At 44.4% G+C, this 21,891-nt stretch overlaps 1 protein-coding gene across 2 annotated transcripts in view; it reads left to right on the top strand.

Annotated features, from left to right (window-relative positions):
- The first annotated feature begins 2,831 nt into the window (after nt 1-2,831).
- SYT16 (synaptotagmin 16) overlaps nt 2,832-21,891 on the top strand; it is a 44,432-nt gene continuing 25,372 nt past the window's right edge. The window contains exons 1-2 of one of the 2 annotated variants that reach the window (XM_074149445.1): nt 2,832-3,390; nt 19,508-19,714. In XM_074149445.1, coding sequence (XP_074005546.1) covers nt 2,832-3,390; nt 19,508-19,714 — 766 coding nt within the window. The remainder of the gene's footprint in view (nt 3,391-19,507; nt 19,715-21,891) is intronic. The other variant, XM_074149446.1, reaches the window with a different exon arrangement.

Raw genomic sequence — 21,891 nt, 5'->3', positions numbered from 1 at the left:
TTAGTTTTAGAAGATGGAACTTGAAGTGAACTTGCTAAACCGTTGTTTTTTTTTTTCTCTCTCTTTTTCGATGAATGCTTTTAAAAAGAAATGGATTTTTCTTTCCCACGCATTTTAAATGCTCTTCTCGGTTCTTTTTTTTTTTTTTTTCTAATGCAAGTCAAAATTCTTAGAGAATTCAAAAGTAAAAATCCGTTATGTTGAAAAGGCCTTGTTGTGGAATACATCATAAACACCCCATTAGAGCATTGCCTGCTAATTAAGGGAGAGAGCTCCTGGGAAACAGCAAGCCTATAACAGAGCTCAGCCCCCTTTGCTCCTCTGTTAAGTTTGTGAAAACGTTGCCTGCCTAAACTTGTCTGCAGCTTGTTACACATTTTCTCCATCTGCTACAAGACCAAAAATAAGCAATTTATAATTCAGTTGAACTCCAGTTGTTCGGTGTGTCACTGACGAGTTTTCGGTAAGAGGATAAGGATGAGAGGAAAAGCCAAGCAAAGGCTAAACAGAGTCAGGCAGCATGGAAATGGCAATCCAGTGCCTACATAATCCCTACAGACCAAAGAAATGCCAAGTTGTACAGGTATGTTGCGGGTGTTACTGCAAAGTGGTTCAGATTTTTGGGGTGAAATATTCTTCAGTGTCTATCCATTGTCTATAAACTGAAATCAAACCGTTTGTTGGGGTTCTCCGGCTTGAATCCAAACAAATTTCCAGGTCTGGGTAGTGTTGTGGACGTGTATGTACATATGTGTATGCATTATGTTTTCTCCCAGCCCCCAGCAAGATGATCGGGGCAACCACTTGGTATATGTAAGATGCATGTTCAAGTCTTATCTGCCTCCTTGGATGACTGGGTGACCACATCCAAGCCCTGCAGGTGACTGTAGATCACTGCTTTAATTCCATGAGTAAAGGAAATCTCGCCTTGAAAAACTGCCTCCGTCTGTATGGTTGTGATACCAACCTCCCTGATGCGGAGTCTCTCCTGCAGAACCACGATGTTCACCTGAGCCATGGCGCAGTCAGCGACAGCATCCAGGAGAAGTGGGATGGCTCTGTTGGACCAATTGGATGTTAGCTCTGAAATCTAATAACAAGAGGAGCTAATTATTGCCTGTGCAAATATCACAAGTCTTATGTTCTGTTGATTTTTAGAACAGATCAGCGCTTCATTTTAGCACCCATATGTTTTATCTGCATTGGTTAGCTATCACTCCTGGATGCCAGCATCCCTCCGAGGGCTACTGCTGGCGTGTATCTTGCCGCTGAGATGGAGGCAGAGCATTGTGAAGTTCTCCTTTCATCAGAAATCAGAGATTCATTTGCTGTTGCAAACGTTGTCTGTTCTTCACAAAGGTTTAATGCGTGGCAGGGAGCGATACCTGGGTCCCAGCGGTTGACATGCGGATACTGGGACAGTGTGTGCCCCGAGCCCAGTGAGCTGGTAACAGCCATCAGCTTTTAAAATGGCTTTAGTAACCTACATTCATTTACTGCCCTTGTCAGGACTGTAATTCTTAGTACATACTGAAGCTGCTAATAAACTTGTTGGAGATATCTGGAGTGTCAGTCAACATCACTGAACAAATTATTCAGCGCAGGTGTTTCAAAAGGTAAAGACTCTCCAGTCAGTGATGTCATCTGTAAAAAAGCTGCCCACTAAGCAAGGTGGGGTCTCCTTAGTACATGCTCCATTTTAAAACCTAAAGCATTAGGATTTCCACTACGTTTCTCTGGAGGCCATTTCACAAGGTAATACACATCATTGCTGAGCTTATTTTCTTGCTGCTTATACTGTATTTACCCTTTTATAGTTTAATTGCTGCTAGACCTCTAAATTCAGCAAGAGACTGGTATTAATTTTTGAAGCTTCTTTTCAGTTGTCTTCTAGCCTAAAATCTGCAACTATTTAATTCTTTCTTCCTAAACCCATCATCCTACTTGGAGGTTTCTCCTTCTCAGAGTTCCTAAAAGAATATCTGTCTTGTGATAGCGTGGGAAGATGTATGTCGGGCAAAAAGGCACCTTAACGTTCTGCAAGCTATGGTTTTATTTGGGGGTTTAGATGAGTTTTGGGAAAACATATCATATTGACATGATAGCAATGCTTTTGTTAACTTGCCTCTGTTCCCAGTAATTGTATACCTATAATATTTCACCTCCTGTGTGTTTTCTTTTCATTTCTGTGAAGGGCAAAACAACTCTGGCTTGTGTCCCTCTGCGGGCAGAGAGAGCTTCTTCAGAGCCTTTCTGGAGCAAAGCATTTGAGATAATTGTCTGCCACGGGCTGGTTCTGCATGCTTCAGGACCGTCACTTTAATAAATCAAAATATAATTCTCCCCAAATTCTTCACCCTTCAATTTTCCCATCTGGACATGTTAATGCTAAGGATATAGTGGAAGTGGCCGGGAGATTATTTGAGATTTTTGACTGCAGGTTGTTTTCTACTTTTTTTTTTTTTACCAGGTGTGTTGACAGCTGTAACCAGAATGTGTGTGCTTCAGAAAAGGTACTTGTGTTACAATGTTCTATGTTTTTATTTTTATAAAATTAGCAATTGAATGAAAGCTTTCCAGATCTCTGCAGGAATATGTGTAATTTGTCCATCATATTTGGATTTTTAGTGGTATTCTCAATGGGTAGAAGTGCTTTTTCCATTTCTCCTCTCAGTTCTAGACATCTTATGTAGATAGTGTGTCGACAGGTGTTGATGGACAAGCAATTTACAGTAATCTCTTATGGTGCTTATTCTGTAGCTCCCTGAATTATAAGTGACATGCGGGCAAAGCTGAACAACTGATCATCAGATACTGGCATAGTGTTAAACATGGCTTCTGAGGCTGCTCAGAATTTCCTTCAGCCACTGTCTTCTTGGATGTCTCAAATATATGAAGCTATCCAACAAGCAGGAGACTCTATATCTGCTTCACTGCTGAATTTGAGTGGAGTGGGTCGTAAGTCAGAAGAAGAGAGGAACCAGGACTTGGAGAATAATGGTGGCGTTTATGAGGATTATTCTGAGGAATCAGATGATGAACGTCACCTGGACCAGTATTCCGGTGGGGAATACTTATACCCTAGAGAAGGCGGTCACATTGGGGGTCCTGATCTTGCTTCACAAGACCTCCCTCATGGCTCTGACATGGGTCCGCAGAGGCAAAAATGGGTTAAAAATACCATCAGTTTACCAGAGCAGTGTGTTGAAAGCACCGGGTCTTCAGCAGCCAATGGATCCTACTGGATGAATGAAGATCTCCAGCCGCTCGATCAGCTTCCTCCCATTTCTGAGGAAGAAGGTGAGCCCTCAATGAGGATGGGAAGTCGTGAGCACAACATCAGCTTGGGTGGCTCCTTAAAATGTAATAATGGCAAGGCAAGTTTTGCAGGTAAGCAGCTAGCACGCGCGCTGACAGTATTATCCAGATCTCTCTTTTCTAGCATTGATTTGATTTAGTTGCTAATCTGCTCATTATGTTCTGTGTTGTCTTTGTTTCCCACAGCTAAAATAAAACTCTCCAAATCCCGAAGAAATATCTAACCTTTCCTCTTCTGTTTTCAATTCTTCTCTCATTTGTGAGACTAATCTCATTGAAATAAGTGGAAATCTCCCGTGTGAAATGCTGTGTATTAGAAGGCAACCAGCCCCTGTTGCTGTAACAAGGAGTATTTTGTTCCCCCCATGTTTTGTTTCTGGTAGCAGGACCCTTCAAAGGGAGCGTTTAGCTTTTGAGAACCATCTGCCTTTGCGTCATTGCTATTAAAGATATATATAATCTCAAACCTTGGGTTTTTTTGTGCCAGAAATCTCAAGATGTTACTATGCCATGTGCTTTGAAATGCTGTACTAAAAAGCCAGCCATATCTCATGATTTTATGGATGAAAGGCTCCCAAATCGCTTTCCTCCCCTCCCACCACCCCCACAGGCTTTTCAAATAAGACTGAAGAGGACAGCAGGCAGGAGATTATGGGAAGGAGAACCAAATTTGATGTTTTCAGTTTTAAATAGGCCTAACTGTGACTTCTGATCATTAAGTGACATGAACAGCGTTTCAGGCAATTGTGTTCAGGCCTGAATTTCAGCCACTTCATTTCTATTCACTAAATATCACGTAAATGTGGCTGGAAGTTACCTGGGTCACAGAGGGCTGATGGAAATGTATGTCCCATCTGCAAGCAGGGAAGCAGTCCTGCTGACACCACCCTTGGGTCTTGCTGGGTTAAAGCCGCTCTTTACGAATATCCTAGGAAGAGGGATAAGGGAGGAAAGGGAGGGCGGGAGGGGTCTACGATGTGGAGCTGATGAAGAACTCGAGACTCACCGAGGACCTTCAGAATTTTTTTTTTTTTTTTGAAGCAGGCAGTAGATGCTATTGAAAAAGGTTTGTTTTACAATGACCAAGAGATTTTCATCACTCTTGGCTTCTAGGGAAGTCTTACATATTTAGCCTTTTCTGTGCAGGCTGCAGAAGATCAGCCTGTTTGTTTTTGTATTTAATAGGAATATCAGACTGAGATGGTATAAACCTTGACAGTGTTCTTTAATGAATGTTAAAATTAGCTCTTTTCTTTATCACTATTCCTCACACTGTTATGGCCAGGGAGTAAATAATTAAAAAGAGCTTTTGGTCTAGCTGTTCTGTCTCCCCAGCTGGGACTGCTGGTTTCATATTCCAAATGAATGATTGCCACTTATCAGGTTAAACACCCCAGAGCTGGATCTCTTGGAGCCCAGCCTCTAACCTGTACAGATCCCCTACCTTCTGGTACCCCTATGGATTGCCTGTGCCATATCCTTCCCACAGGGTTTGTTCACAGGCACCAAGTCAATGCTGTAGGGCTGGATTTACTGTGTGTGCTTGGAGTATGTGTCCGGTGTGTGCACAGATGCCATGGAGCAGGGCGTGTAGTGTCCTTCCAGGAAGTGCTGGGGCGATGGATCCTCCTGGACAAGTGCTATCCAGGGCACAACTTTGTCTTTTGCAGAGCCTGTACCCCCAAGAGGGGCTGTGGGAGCGAGTCATGGCAAAACCTGGGGCTCCTCAGAGTCGGCTGGGGAGCAGCCTTGTGCCAAATGCGTTATTCCGATGGTGGTCTTCAGATTTGGTCCTGTCTCTGGACTGCAGCCCGTGCTCAAAGTGGATGGGAGAAAAGGTGGTGAGCTCTCAGGGAAATGGGGGCCAGGAATGGGCTGCTGTCACTGTCAGAGCAGTTTCTCACCTGTAGTCTTGTCGGCAGGGAAGTCTGAGAAAGAGGGTCCTTAGGAGCGTATGATGGACCAGATGAATTTTCCTGGTGAGAGATGCATAGAGTGGCAGTCAGATGGCAGAGTAACCTATCATAGAATGGTTTGGGTTGGAAGGGACCTTAAAGATCATCTAGTTCCACTGCAGCTAACGGAGAGGGTCACTCTGAACCTCTCTCCCAGATAAGAGAAGTTGCTGTTGGACTCTCTCTTAATGTTTATTGGCTTTCCTTCTCAGTAAGCTGTCTGGGGCCATTGTGGACTGGAAGGCTGGCCTTACGGAGCTCCCCAGCACCTACACTGCTTCTGCCTAGAGCTCTCTACTTCCACACAAAGCACTTCAGAGGGCATTGCATAGTTTTTTACACCAGAGGGAATGTCACACCAAATGCTTTCAAATAGTTTTTGTCTTTTTATCTCCGCGATGCACTGCACAAAGGGCCATCCAGTGGTCTCAAGACTTTATTATAGTCATGAAATTGGCTGTTTGAGAGTTGGAGGGCTGGGAGCTGATGCCTTTTTTCTCAGAACTAAGTTGTATAATAGGAGAGAAAGTGCTAAACTGTGATTTGAAAATGTCTTCCACAAGATTTTTGATGTGGAAGAGCTCATTTTGCTCTTCTAAGTGACCCTTCACTTCCAAAACACACACATGCTCTTCGTATTCCATTTTTCAACTCTTTGTTTCCTCTTTTTCCTTTAGATTCACTCTCTAACATCAAGGGTATGAACTCTTCCGCTGGTAACCTAGACATGCAGAGAGGCTGTAATACACTGGCTTAAACTTAAAATTTCAGTCACGGATTAAAATGATCAAGAGAAGGTGTTTGAGGTATCCTTATTTCTGTTAGCTTTGTTACCTAACCCTAAGTGACAATGTAAGCGAGCATATGGACTTGCTGACATTCAGCGAAGGCGTTCAGTAGCATCAATATTAGCTTTGAACATTTTTTTTTCTTCCGTTTGGCATTTTTTCACCATTTCTGCAAAATACGTTTCCTGTTTATCCTTATATTCTTTTCAGAACATTGCATCTTGACTTTATTTCGCTTAATGTACCATATTTCTCTCCACAATAGAATATTTTAAAGCTAAATTGGCACAAAACAGCAGCAATGCTGAATGCTTTTTGTTGCCATGGAAATATTTCTGGGCACTTACTGAAGACCTGGTTGCCAATAGTAATGTAACAGAGAAAATAGATATGCTTCATTTAGCAGCCACTGGTGATTAAAGAGCCACAGAAACCTGTTACAAGGTCATTCCAATATATAGTTTATTGGGTTTAGGGGGAAAAAACCCACCAACACTAGATGAAAACCATTTTGTTTTTAAAAAGATGCAAACCAAAGTCCAGTAGTTGTTCCCCTCCCCTAAACTTAGAGCGCACTTCTGAGATGAAATAAAATAAAACTGCAGTTAAAAACCATCACTACCCCTTCTCCTTTTTATCAAATATGTTTTTGAACACGTTTTTGCCTCCTAGGAAATGTTTCCTAGCTCACAGAGTAGCTTTTCTGAGGCCCCAAAGCGGCGCTCACATTATTGAAAGCCATTTTTAGGCTCAGGGATCTAATAAAGTGCTTGAGCAATGAAATCCTTGGGTTCTGAAGTCAAATGTCTGTTAGACACTGTGAGGCATGCTAATCAGCAGCGTGCAGGTTTGGCTGCCGCTGAGCCCTGGTCTGTACTTAAATGATGCTAGTAATGTTGTGCCAGGGTTTCAAACAAATGCGGGGAAAAGTTTTTCACTTTGGATGGTTTTGATCCACAGTTTAAAAATGAAGAGGTAATTCGGTAGGAAATACTGCAACACCAGGTGTTTTGGTTAAGAGGTTAATGATGGGAAGGCAGACCCTTCCATGCATGCAGATCCCTGCCACCAGTTGCACGTCATGTAGCTGTAAATTTTGCAAATACAGATGAACTTGCTCTTGCAGCTTCCTTGAGACCCTCCTTCATTGTCTAACCTCAGTGGTCCTGATAGAGGAACTGTCTCCCGTTGCAGAACGGGGAGAGAGCAGCCTTTGCATCCCCCTGCGGCTCAGATACTGCTGATCAGCTGGCTGGGGGTGGCTGGCGAGAGTGTGGCTGCCAAATCCATCATTGCACATTTGGCTTAGGAATTGGAAAAAAAAAAGGCAGTAGAGCAATAAGCCACTTCTAAAAGTAGTGCACTGCAAGCAGAGGGGGTAGGGCTGGCCAGGCCGTCTGCTTCCCGGCCTGAATCTACAGAGGAAAAAAAAAAAAAAAAGTAATAATGAAAAAGCTGAAGAGCAGCAATTACTGTGCCGTGAGTGCAATGGCTTTAGCTCACTTCGTCCTCAGGACCCATGCCCTTTGCAAACAAAAAGTCAAAGTGACCATTAAGTTAGCAGTTTCAGCAGACATTGCTCTGAAAAGGTGTGGGGACAGACACACCAGCAGAGCTGAATCTTCTGAATCAGAGCTGGACTGGTTTTGCATGACAAGTTCTGTGACTGAAGAGTCTCCCAAGCTGTCTGATGCTGTGTTCATACCACCAGTGTCATTTATAGGTGAGCACTAGACTTAGACTACATGAAGTCTTTGGAATTTTTTTCCATCAATGAGACAATCTCAGTGCTGGCTGAAGATTGCATTTCATTTGCACTAAAATAATTTTTTTGACCTTGGAGTACTAGGAGGTTTGATGTCCTAAGAGGAATCTTGTCTAGATGGCTAGATAGTTGTCCTCAATACATGTGTAAGGGGAGGCATGCCTCTCATGCTCTGGGAGTTTTTAAAACTAGAAAGCACTATTGCATTTACTTACCTTGGCCTCCAGCTTAACAGGGGTCATTGATTTTTGCCAGTAATTGCTGTAGTAGAGGAAATTATTCTTTCTACTGTATATGAACAATCTTGAGCTCAATAAATGACCCTTCATACGGCCAGGAATTCCTAGGCAAGAAGAGAGTTTTCATTAGGTCCTATAAACCCATATAGCAAAATAGAAAGATGTTGCTTGTGTGATAAATAAAACTTCTGCTTGAACCTGAGACTGAAATAGATAGATGGCCAGTTTCCATGGAAAGATCCTAAGTGCTGATGAATTTTATCAGCTGTCTAGCTATGGAGCCAGCCAGTGCTCTAGTCAGAATGCAGCCCTATAAAAATCAGTGTCTGTGCTGAAACCAGGACATTTAAAGAGGCTACACTGAATCAATAGCACCACTAGGACTGAGTGAAGGAAAGCGAAGACAGACAGCAGACAAAAGCACTTCACAGAAAATACTCCTGGCTGCTTGAGTGGAAGAAAGCGCTAACGTGACTCGGGGTACGCATTTGGTCTCTGAAGAATGCGGTATGAGTCTCAGCTTTCTGAAATGAAGTGTGGACGTGGATTTGTATTGAATATTTCTCTCTGGGAAATTCAGAACCACTCATAAAGTGCTTGTGCACAGGCTTTTATCTTTGTGAAGGTGGTACCATGTCCCTTCTTATATTAAAGTCCCCCTTTGCAGTTCTGTCTTTTCAAAGTTTCAAGTTATAAAGGATCCTCATCCATGATGCCAAAAGTAAGTGGTGCTGAGAGTACACAATAGCCCTGAAAGGAAGATGGATTGTGGTATGGCAGCTTTATAGCTGGGGGAATGAAGCCGAAGAGTGGTTCAAACTACAAATTTTCAAAGGTGGGCCTGTCAACATTGCAGTTCATCCTCAGTTGGTCATTTTAGACAGAGAATCTTTGTAAGCCCACAGTAGATCAGGAGTTTGAGCTTTCACCAAGTTCCTTGTCTGGTGGGCAGAGCTTCCTTGTGCCTAGCTCCCTAAGGAACATGAGGAAGGCTGCTCTGTTCAGAAGTGCTTGTCATCTGTTCTTGCCATAGACTGTGTGGAGAAGGATGTATTTGAGAGGAAGAAATGGATTTTGCCATTCAGTGCAGCTACAGAACAAATTGTGTGTGTGAGCGTGTGTGTTCGTTCATGTATTTTCTGATCCACTTTAGCTAAGTGGCATCCTCTTCCCACTCCCCATATGGCAATTGCGACTCTGTCTTCCTCTGGGAAGGTTGTTTAGGACTCGAGAGGCTTCATTTACCAATAAACAGCATCTTGGCAGCATCTGGGAAGTGCTGCCTCTCTCCTAGAAACCCTGCCTCCTCACCTTCCATCTCCTACTACAGGCAAGGCAGGTGTGAATGATCTCATTGTGTTGTGGTTGAGGTTACGTGCAGGAATACTAGCAGCATTCTGCGCAGAGCTGGAACGTAGTATTTCTGTGTGCCGATACAAACAATAGTATTTTTAATTTTTTAATTTTTTTCCCCTAGTTGTTGTTATCTTGACCCATATGGTAGGAAGCTACTTATGCAAACCCATGATGGCAGGCAAATGCTTGCAGAAGGGAATGAATATTAGGACTTTTGGAAGCATGGGTAACCCATTTCTGCTTCTTCTAGCCTCTTTGCATTGCTTAACAGCACGAACTCCACTGATGTAAGCTTATATGAGAAGGGATCACTCTGCCAAAAGGTGAGCTGGTGTTCGTGCTCACCTCTTCCCAGACAGGGGTGTGGGTAGGACTTCCTTGTGCCCAGTCCATTTTTGGCTGTTGTAATGACCTGTTGGCAGCAGCAATGGTTTTAAGTGGCCTCATGGACTCACGAAGCACTTTTAGTAACCAAGGGGAAAGACTGCAATGAAAGAAAATAAGGACATTAGAGTAATGGAGGAAAAAAAGTGCGGTTTTAACGGCAGTGACCGGAATTGTTGGGCTGTGTGGGTCTTCCAGGTAACGAGGAAGGTGTGGTAGGGCTGTACCTCTGCAGATGCTGTTTGCGTGATTCTCATGCGGTCTCCTTCTCCTGAAGGAAGGCTTCATCAGCACTTATTTGTAGACCAACATGAATGACAGGTTGAATCTTAAACCAGTCCATAGAAAAATCTGCAGAAAATCTCTTTTAATGAGCATGAAAATAGCTGATGCTCTCATTGCTTCATCACCCTACCTAAAAGTTCGCTGACGTTCAGGCAGGTGGTCCCCTGTCTAGAGAGCTCAGTATCCCAATGAGGTGCAGCATTCCTGGAGGGACTCATTGCACTGGGCGTGAGTCTCACTTGGAGACGTTTCTCTCCTCAGGCTGAGAGCCATACAGTCATACGTAACAGCATAATCTGTGTGGGAGTATTTTCCAGCAAATAGTATGAGAGTGGTGTTGCTGGAGAAGAAAGCTCTGAGTTTGGATTAATGGGAGCTCTGAGGTTTGCTGAAGCTCTGTGTCACAGGGTCAATTTTGGGGTCTAGACTCATTGCCATAAATTCTGTAGCTATAAAACCATTGGGCCTGAGGGTGCAGTTTTGTAATTGTCAATTGCAATTGCAATTAGCTGATGTAAAACTGGAGCTGAGATATATTGTCCTTTCCCGATCACGTAGTTGTGCTGCTTTCCATGTCTGGCCTCACAAGCGTACCACTGTGTGGTGAACTAGACCAGCTCATTGCTCCAGTTGAGAGTTACCAGCCCCTTGCCTATTCTTTTTGAATCAGGTGAGTCGGCCAGAGGAAATGGTCTGAAATTGGGGCAGGGGAGGTTTAGATTAGATATTAGGAAGAATTACTTTACTGAGAGAGTGGTCAGGCACTGGAACAGCCTGCCCAGGGAGGTGGTGGAGTCACCATCCCTGGAGGTATTTAAGAAACGTGTTGACATGGCACTTCAGGGCATGCTCTAGTGCCTGAGATTGTTGGGTTGGGTGTTTTGTTTTGTGTGTGTTTTTTGGTTTGGTTTGGTTTTGTTGTTTTTTTTGTGTGTGTATGGTTGGACTCAATGATCTCAGAGGTCCCTTCCAACCATGAAGATTCTGTGATTCTGTGATTGCTAAAACTGAAACAAGGGGAAGAGGGGAAGGGAAGGAGGACAGTCAGTTGTCCCTTTTGGGTTGACAGCTTTGGTCCTGAACACATGCGAATCTTGTTGTACCACATCCTCACCCATTGCTGCTGCTGAAGCCTGTGATTTTCCCCGCAGTGCCGCGGAAACACTGGTGTTATAGCGGTGGCAAAGGGGGGGCTGTGGTAAATCAATCCTCTGGTAGCAAACAGAAAGTTTCAATTAGAAAAATCAGTGGGGAAAATAAATATCTGCCTCGTTGCAATGCAGTTGATATCCGTAGCAACTCCAAACAAATATCTTTGCGAGGGAGTTGATTTCCACCCTGCTAATCGGCAAACAAAGACTTGTGGATGTGAAGCTAATGGTTTTAGCTGTGGGTGCTATGAACAGTACGTAGTCGGCGTGCATCTGCTGAGTCTAGCAGGTTGGGAGTGCAGCGTAGCACAACTCCACTTTAAAGAGGAGCAAGAGTCAATGGCCTGGGTTTCCTGGGCATTTCCTCAGCCAGTTCAAATTCTGCTAGGGCAAAGGCCATTTTCTGGAAGAAGCTAGTGATGCCGTGAAAGCCGAAATCAGGACTCAATGGTTGGGATGACTATTAAGCAGGTATTCTTTGTTGCAGCGCTGGACGCAGAGGGGATCACTCCTCCAAATGTGCGCGCCGAAAGCGATTAGTTACACAGCTTATATAAAAGTTAAACATACATATTCATTATTCTTCTGAGAACTTTATCATGCATTGCCACCCACTCCCAGAGGCGTATTTCAGTCTCTTGGTTGTCTTCAAAGACCTCTGGTGGTCATTTACTTCAGCCATTCCTCTTCATCACTGTGTCCTTTTGGTCAACTGCAGTCATCTACCTCTCTGTTCTTGCTGACGAAGCTGCAAGGCTGGTTTGGGCTGGTCATGCTTTGGTGGTCTTGATACATCCTGTTCTCAGAGATAGTTTCCTCTTGAAAGATAACAAGGTGCTGACCTATACAATGGCTAGTTGAACATGCTTAGGCCCTTGTTTGCATTTAGCCAAGTTAGAAAAGTTAGAAAAACAAAGACTCACAGTATTTTCAAACTCATTGTTTATGCTAAGAGCGGCTTAGTTGTGTCAAGCAAACCTTCAAGCCATACTCAGCCCTATTCCTTAATTCACTAGTGCCAATTCAGAGAAACTTCCTTAAATGTAGTGGGGAGAGCTTACATAGTGACTCCCTTGCACTACAACAAGTGAGTATCCGACCCAAGCAAACAAGTAGAAGAGGCCATTGATGGGCAACCTGACGGAATTCGACCCATTGTGCTGTAAAAGCTACCAGGAAAACTGCTGTAAAAATAATCACAGAATCTTCATGGTTGGAATGGACCTCCGAGATCACCGAGTCCAACCATACACACACAAAATCTCGGCTGGTAGAGCATGCCCTGAAGTGCCACATCCACACGCTTCTTAAATACCTCCAGGGATGGGGACTCCACCACCTCCCTGGGCAGGCTGTTCCAGTGCCTGACCACCCTCTCAGTAAAGTCATTCTTCCTAATATCTAATCTAAACCTCCCCTGCCCCAACTTCAGACCATTTCCTCTGGTCCTGTCATGATTCCCTTAGGAGAAGAGGCCAACACCCACCTCTCTACAACCTCCTTTCAGGTAGTTGTAGAGGACAATAAGGTTCCCCCTCAGCCTCCTCTTCTCCAAACTAAACATGCCCAGTTCCTTCAGCCTCTCCTCATATGACTTGTTCTCTAGACCCCTCACCAGCTTGGTGGCTCTCCTCTGGACACGCTCCAGCAGCTCAATGTCCTTCCTGTAGTGAGGGGCCCAGAACTGAACACAGCACTCAAGGTGAGGCCTCACCAGTGCTGAATGCTTGTAAAGTGAAAGTTCTTATTTGTTGGAAGGAAAGGACAGCTTTTTCTAACTCGTTGCCCATAGGGATCCAGCAGTTTGTTTAGTTTCCGAGTCCATGAGCATTTACACCCCAGAGCACACATGGCTACTCTCGTGCCCAGCACAGACACAGCATCTGCTGACAGAAGGTGCTTTTCTGCTTGTCTTCAAGCAACCTAACCTGGGCTGCCAAAGGGGTGTGGGCTGACTCACAGATGTAACTGCATCCACACCAGGGGTTTTCCTGCCTCAGCAGTGTCTCCTACAGTGTGCAGTCTCTTTTTATCTTCCACTTCTCCACAAATCCTGGGCCTGTGCTAATAAAACCCAGTAGCACAAATGAAGCCTGACTCATGTTTACTCCACATGTAGAATGTAAAGTAGGTGATTGGGAAAATCAGGGGTAATTGTGCTTCTGCATCTTGGCTGCCATTTCCTTTAGCTGTGGAAGAACCTCAGGCAGCAAAGCGAGAGTCAGTCTGAAGCCAAATCCCATGTTCCTCTTTTTAAAATCTGTTTGCTGTGGGCAGTTCTCTATTTCTTTGCACAGCAGTGTGCAGAATTGGACTTGATTGCTCTGACTGCTGTGGTGTTTGGCTATGGAGGTGCTTGATGGTCAGAGCCAAGTAATGACTTGTTTCTGATTAGTCTCTGACTTTTTCTTGTTTGCTTTTTTTTTTTTTTCTCTTTTTGTTGGAAGTGTTGCCTGGTATGAAGGCTGCCAAGTTGTAATTCTTTCTGACTGCATCACATGCAAATGCCCAAGTGCGTTTGCCTTGGAGAGGTCCCGGTTGGTTTGGTCATGGGGTGAGGACAGATGAAGAGGTAGAAATGTACGTGTTGCAGAAGCAGGACGCTGTCACTTAGAATCATAGAAGCGTCTAGGTTGGAAGGGACCTTTTAAGATCGAGTCCAACAATCAACCTAACAGTGACAAAACCAGCTCTAAATCCTGTCCCTAAGCACTACGTCTACCTGTCTTTTAAATACCTCCAGGGATGGTGATTCAACCACTTCCCTGGGCAGCCTGTTCCAATGCATGGTAACCCTTTCGGTGTAGAAATTCTTCCTAATATCCATCCTTAACCTCCCCTGATGCAACTTGAGGCCATTTCCTCTTGTCCTATCACTTGTTACTTGGGAGAAGGGACCGACCCCCACCTCTCTACACACTCCTTTCAGGGAGTTGTAGAGAGTGATAAGGTCATCCTCATCCTCCTTTTCTCCAGGCTGAACACCCCCAGCTCCCTCAGCCGCTTCTCATAAGACTTACTCTCCAGACCCTTCACCAGCTCCGTTGCCCTTCTCTGGACCCGCTCCAGCCCCTCAATGGCTTTCTTGTAGTGAGGGGCCCAAAACTGGACACGGAACTTGAGATGGGACCTCAACAGTGCTGAGTACAGTACACTTGTCACTCAGCAAAGAGGGGTTGATCTTACGTTTACCACCACGGCTCCCTGGTTGGTATACCTACCAGAAAGGGACAAAACCACACTGGCCTGGCTGGAAGGAGAAAGCCCAGATGAAGACTGCCTTCTGTTCATTAGTAAACGACCAGCTGGTGTTAGTCAATGGTGCACAGTCACTATGCACAGCCCCTATGTCCATAATGGCATGTGTAGAAATATGGGTTTACTGTTTTGCAGCGCATGCTCTGTCAGTTGTAAGTACATTCGAGGTCTAGGTCGGTGGTTTGGATTTTGTTTCTGTTTCGTAAAAGGAAGGATTTTTGGTGAACGGATTGTATCTCCAAATAGTTTTGAGCATAAATGGGCTACTCTGCTCCCTAGTCAAACCCATAAATCAGGTAGTTGCGTTACTTCATACTTTCGTTTGAACTCTGTCGTGGTTTCGGCCTAATTTACCAAAACCGGACTGACAGATGGCCCTTCTCCCCCTCTCCCCCCCGGCCCCAAAAGAGAGGAGAGGAAGAGATAAGGAGATTCATGAGTTTAGAATGAACTAAACTACTTTAATGAAGAATTAATATAAAAAAAAAAAAAAAAGAAATAGATATATACAAAACCATATCAAGCTCCCAGGATGACAGTCACGTCACCGACAGGCACTGGGGAAGTCCCAGACTGGACTCAGCGAGGGATGGGAACTGGGTTCCAGCTCTGGAGTCAGGAACACACGGATCGGGATCAAAGGCAGATGGACAGACAGAGTCCTCGGACGTTGGCCATTGAGGAAAAAGAGTTGATCCTTTGATCCCTCAGCTTTTACACGGATCATGGGGCAGATGGGATGGAACACCCCAGTTGGTCAGGTTTGAGGTCACCTCTCCTGTCCCCTCCTCCCCACAGATGTGACCCCTCTACGCTTTTCCGCTTCCGACCCTCTAACGGGGCAAATAAGGAAATTGGCTGACCTTGGTTGTTACAGCAATAGTAAAAAAAGTATAAGCAGGAGCCTCTCTGCCCACCATCCCTTGGCATGGAGCACAAACATCGGTCTTATCACTCTGGGAACGAGCAGTTTGCTCCACAACACGCCCTTAATTTCAGAGAGTTGGAAGAGGCCTGGCTAAGATGTAAAATTACAGAACAGAAAGTTGGTTCTGTTTTACTTCAAACCAGGACAGACTCCCAGTTCAAATGGTTGACAGCAAGAGGGAGGAGGTGACTCCAGATTGAAGACATTGCAAATCAGAGCTGTGGTTGCATGGGAATTGGTAGTAGCAGCTCCACGTTTTTTTGCTAAGCAGCTTTAACATATCCATGGCCGTGGTTTGCAGCAGGCCTTTCCAGTTTTCCAAAATAAAAGCCCTTTTCTTCCTGTGTGCGGTTCTGGGTTTTGCTGAGTTAGGAGCTGTTGCAGATCACTGTTTCTCTATGTCATCCTGATCATGAAAATTTTAAGGCCAGGTCTATGTGACTGCTTCTATGATAGCAAAGAACATGGCACAGAGCACTCCTGGGATCCTCTGAGGATATGCATTATGCATAGATGTACTGATATTATCTTCGGTTATATGATCAAATACATTTTTTTTGTATAGTACTTCTGCTTCCTTCAGGGCTTGGTGATGCTCCTATAGAAACTCTGACTGACTTCCATAAAGCAGAAGCAAAATCTTTAAGAAGAAAGCAGAAATTTGGCACTTGCGAGCTTTCCATTGTTCAGCCAAAATGACTGTTGTTTGTTGTTTTGGTTTTTTAACGTGCAGGCAGACAGGATCCATGCAGTACATCTATATTTTACACCTACACTATGTATTTTATTCAATAATTTATTTTTTTTCTTGGATAAGCTCTGAGCAAATTATAAGTTATTCTTTATACTTGGTAACACTGCAGAGGATTCTTGAATTATTTATTTCATGCATTTTAGCTTAGTGGATTTGGATGCCTGTAAGCTAACTTTGAAACTGATAGGGTGTTTGAAATTTCTGAATAAATAGTGGTAGTTTGAAATACCTTGCCAGAAAAGGAGGTTACCCTCCTTCCTCCCCCCTAGTGTCCTCTGGGAAAAAAAAAAATAAATAAAAATCCCCCATAGCTCCTTATGAGTGGTGGGAAGTTGATTTCTAAAACAGATGCTGCATAGAAGTAATTGTGTTGAAGTTGCTAGAAATATGTATGTGCTGCACAACATCTGCACTTTTCAAGATGTATTCATTATCTTTCCAGAATTTAGATGGTAATTATGGGTCCTTTATTTAAGTTTCCGTGGTGATATAAAAAATGTTTCCTCCTTGTCCTTTCCTAATCAGGACACTTGTATATTTGAATGGGTAACGTTTTTCTCTCCCCTGGGTAAAGTTAGTTTTATTAATACAGAGATATTAAGTTGACACGGACCTGTCTGCTGCTCAGGCAGAGATTCAGCAGCAGACATATCAGGCATTTGCTACAGATTCCCCAGTGCCACCAGTTAATTCGCCTGTATGCTTCCGAATGCTAGTAAGAAATAGCATCCAGTGCGTCGTAACAAGGGATGCAGTCATGGTTTGGGGCTTTGTGAAGTTGAAGTCGAAGTCAAGAGGCCAATAATGTGCGAAACCGGGGCAAACTCCTCCCCTCCATCCTTTCCCCCTTCCCTTTCTGTCCTAGAAAAAGGGCTGTGCTCTGTTTTGCAGGGAGTTGCACACCTGTCACCCCAGGGACCCTTACAGGAGCAGTCCAGGAGTGCTGTATCTCCATGGCCTTTGTGATATTTCCTGTAGTAACCAGAATTGTACACAGCATTAATGTGCATTTATTTAAGTATACAGTCTCATGCCCGTGATGTCTGGACCATCATGGACCTGGGATTTTATTATTACAGTTGTTTTAGAAAATGGTGAAAGATGTGGCTTAATTACTAAAGATGATATTTTACTCCAGAGTTTTGGCAAGCTGTTGGAGTGAAAAGTGGACTTTTGTTTATACTGGGATCACTTTTATTTTTTATCTTAAATACCCCAAAGATATACACACACAAAAATAGCCTGCCAGCAATTGCCAAGCATTTAAATTAATTTTGTAGATATTACATGAGCTGCAGGTAGTGAATTGACAACACAGTGGGCTGAAAAGAAGTGTTTAGTTTTATGTGTTTTGATTATTTGAATAGATCATAGCACATTTAGGCCATAAGATTGATACATCTTGAAATAATTGTTATTTAAAAAAAATTCCAAGACAATTATTTTTAACAGTTTACATAAAAATAATCAATTTTTACGGTAGCTGGTCACCGAACATTTACAAACTAATGTCTAAAACCTTTTTAATTTTTATCAGAATGGGAACACTTAGCTTTTTCCTCCATTTGAGAGCAATTTTCTAGAAGGAACAGCAGGCTTATTGTCAGACTGTGGCAAATCAGACCAGAGAGTAAAATCTACCAGTGGAAAAAGCCAGCTTCTGCTGGGCTGGTGGTGGAAGCAGTTTGCTTGAATCCTGCCAGCTTCCCCGCTCCGTCCTCGCTGCCCGAGGAGGCGAGTGCCATCTTCTGTGCAGCAGCGGGTGAATTTATGGAGCAGTTGTCCTTAAGTTTATACTGCACGTTTTTAATCGACCGAACACGGCGTGTAAAAGCAGGATCCGGTTTCCCCACCTGTAGCTGTGTGGTTGATGTGAGATTTGAGGTGAAAAAAGGTGCTTTCCCCCCCAAACCAGGCAGTGCTGCTGAGAAAGCTGCCCTCCACCTGCTTGCCTGCGGTGCTCGTTTGTTCGGCTGCCATAGTGATAATCAAAGCCAGTCTTGGCAACCGTATCGTGTGCTTCATGGTCAAGGGAAAGCAGTGGACCGGCCACGGTTGACAGCTGGCTTAGTCACACGCGTGTGCACAAACATGCACGTACACACCGACTGCCCGTCGCCCCCGTGACTCCCTCCTCTATGCGCGCCGATGGGTCAAAACGTCCTGCTGTTGTGCTTCCTTGATGCTGATGGCAGTGAGATAGAAATTTCACACTGGGTAAGATCTTAGCAGCACACAAGTCTGTGGGAGCTCTGCTTCAGTGGGGCTAGGATTAAATCATAGAATCATAGAATCGTCCAGGTTGGAAGGGACCTTTAAGATCATCTAGTCCAACCATCAACCTAACTCTGATAAAAAAACCCATCACTGAACCATGTCTCTAAGCACTATGTCAACCCGTCTTTTAAGTCCTTCCAGGGATGGTGCCTCAACCCCTTCCCTGGGCAGCCCATTCCAAGGCTTAATAACCCTTGCAGTGTAAACATTTTTCCCTAATATCCAATCTGAACCTCCCCTGGCACAACTTGAGGCCATTTCCTCTTGGCCTATGAGCAAAATGGCTCTGTATTTTCATCCTGACAAAGCAAGGCCAAGTGTATATAGCATGTATTGAACCCTCCTTCCCCCATCTGGCGGATATTCACGCGCTAATGAGGGTGCAGTCACCTCATATTCAAAGCAGGTGTCGGTAGCAGGAGGGGAAGGGCACTCACAGGGATGTCCTCAAATGCATATCTTCACTTTTAAAGGTCACAATTTACATTGGTCTCCTGAGTTCCTCTGCTGCTGGCAGATGAAGTCGGTGATGCCTGTTAGCCACGTGCCGCATTTATGCGTTCATGGTATTATCCAGAGCAGGTGATGTCTGAGTTGCTTTTTCTCCGCAAAAGAAGTTCCCTCTCCACTTCAGCCGGAGCTGAAGGGGAACGGAAGCATGACCAAGTCTTCAAGTCCTTTGCTTATTACTTTTTCTTTGCACATCCTAATGATTTTACTAGTGGTTCTCTATGTGTGTTGTGTCTTACTTTGCGTTCTGCTCTGTTAAATATCTTCTTTTTTTTTTTTTTTTTTAAAAGAGGGTAACATGCAGAGTTGGGCAAGGTCTAATAATACATAAATTTTGCTGATACAATATGATATTCACAGGCTTTCCAGAGACTGAAGAAGCAGGTGATTCTCAGGTTCAATCCCCAGTCATCCCTAAGCCCTTGGTCCCCTTTTTCTCCCCAGAAGGTCCATCTGAGAGATAGAAGTATTCCGTGTCATCTGGCTTCTTGGCCAAGGGCAGCAGACTGTCTAAAGCCTGAGTTGTGTTTTTCTCCCAGTAAACAGTTACGTGGAGGATGAAGAACAGACAGCATCTTCAGGAAGCGATGGTGAGGTGATTAAGCAGTTTGAGATCTCTGTGTCACGCTCACAAAGTTTGCGATCAGAAGTATCTGGAATGCCAGCAAGCGTGGAGCATAGACCCAAGTTCAGCCGTTTGCCCTCCAGCCGTGAGGAGTACAGTGCAGAGGTATCCCAAGGCAAAGGTACTGTTTGCATGAAATAAGATTAAAGAAGTTGGAGGCTTCAAGATCATGGAGAGGTTCTTTTGTTGTGGAAAACAAGTCCTGAATCTTTCTTTCTCTCTTACTAAAGTTGGTTCACTTACTGGTTGCCTGCAGCTCATTTCTAAAATACTTAGAGGGAAGAGTCTGGATCCGAGCCCTGCTGAAGTCCATGAAGATCTTTCCACTACCTGTATATGGCTTTTGAATTCTGGCTCCTAATCCACAGGGATTTTCATGGATTTTATTGCCAGTTTTGCCAGAGTAAAGACTGCAGGACTTTGCTGTGATCTTTTTTGGTCTGTGCCACTTAAGTCATTTGTTTAGCAAGCCTTTCAGCAGAAGTTGAATGTCTCCTTTTGTAACAGCTTTGCAAACACAAGGTGAACAGTGAAGGAATTACGCTGTATCGTTTGCCAGCACATACACCAAATGTCAGGCAATGACAGAAACTAAAAAATTATGCTACAGAAGGCAAGAATTGTGTGATCTTTTATGGACTAATGTAATGACTCTTTCATACAAACAGAGATGAAATGCATTTAAAAATGTAGTTAGTTAGAAGATTGACGTGAACACATTATAAAATCTGGAGCAGTTCATTAGAGGGAAGAGCTGTGAAAGTGCCCCTTGTTTTTCCTCGCATAGAATGCTTTAATTTTGAAATACAGTTGCTTGATTTTGATGCTTGATTAGAGTGACTGTTTCAAGATACAGCTCTCCATCAAACTCTTCTTCTGGCACAACATGGTGCAGAGTTGCTCTTAGTTTTCTTTTTAGAGATAACATTAATATTGTTTAAATAGCTGTTCAGACACTAGATGAAACTAGATGTTGAAGCCTGCTTTCACTAAGACGCTTGGTTCTCAGCCCCATTCCTCACTAAGCTCAAGACTAGATCCTTATAAAAAAATGCCTATGAACTAATCCTTAGGTATGTCAGATTCCCTTCAAACCCAGAGAAGCTTCCAAGGCATGTAAAGCTGCTGTTACTGGGTGTACAGCGATAGCTATACATACCCACAGCTCCCAATATGAGACATTTAATATCTTTATCGATGATCTGGATGAGGGGATTAAATGCACCCTCAGTAAGTTTGCGGATGACACCAAGCTAGGTGGGAGTGTTGATCTGCTTGAGGGTCGGAAGGCTCTACAGAGGGATCTGGACAGGTTGGATCAACGGGCCAAGGCCAATGGGATGAGGTTCAATAAGGCCAAATGCTGGGTCCTGCATTTCGGTCACAACAACCCCAGGCAACGCTACAGGCTTAGGGAAGAGTGGCTGGAAAGCTGCCCAGCAGAAAAGGACCTGGGGGTATTGGTGGACAGCCGGCTGAACATGAGCCATTGGTGTGCCCAGATGGCCAAGAAGGCCAACGGCATCCTGGCCTGTATCAGGAACAGCGTGGCCAGCAGGAGTAGGGCAGCGATGGTGCCTCTGTACTGGGCACTGGTGAGGCCTCACCTCAAGTGCTGTGTTCAGTTCTGGGCCTCTCACTACAGGAAGGACATTGAGCTGCTGGAGCGTGTCCAGAGGAGAGCCACCAAGCTGGTGAGGGGTCTGGAGAACAAGTCATATGAGGAGAGGCTGAGGGAACTGGGCATGTTTAGTTTGGAGAAGAGGAGGCTGAGGGGGGACCTCACTGCCCTCCCTGAAAGGAGGTTGTAGAGAGGTGGGTGTTGGCCTCTTCTCCCAAGGGAATAATGGACAGGACCAGAGGAAATAAATCTGAAGTTGGGGCAGGGGAGGTTTAGATTAGATATTAGAAAGCACTACTTTACTGAGAGAGTGGTCAGGCACTGGAACAGCCTGCCCAGGGAGGTGGTGGAGTCCCCATCCCTGAAGGTATTTAAGAAAAGTGTAGATGTGGCACTTCAGGGCATGCTCTAGTGGCCAAGATTGTGGGGGTCTTTTGTGTGTGTATGGTTGGACTCGGTGATCTCGGAGGTCCTTTCCAACCATGAAGATTCTGTGATTCTGTGGTCAAGCTCATGCTCCCTCAGGGAATGGGAGCATTCTCTGGTCCAAGAACTCCATGTGTGTGAGTCCATTTTGGCCCCTAGCTGGTGCCATGATCACAAAACACAGAAAGGTTTGTGCATGTAGAGCCATCATTGTGCCCTGACGGCGTATCCAACACTTTCAGCTGGGCAGG

Source organism: Numenius arquata, chromosome 6 (genome assembly GCF_964106895.1).
Source record: "Numenius arquata chromosome 6, bNumArq3.hap1.1, whole genome shotgun sequence".
Taxonomy (NCBI): domain Eukaryota; kingdom Metazoa; phylum Chordata; class Aves; order Charadriiformes; family Scolopacidae; genus Numenius; species Numenius arquata.
The sequence above is the reverse complement of the archived record's forward strand: the minus strand, read 5'-3'. Positions and strand labels throughout refer to the sequence as shown.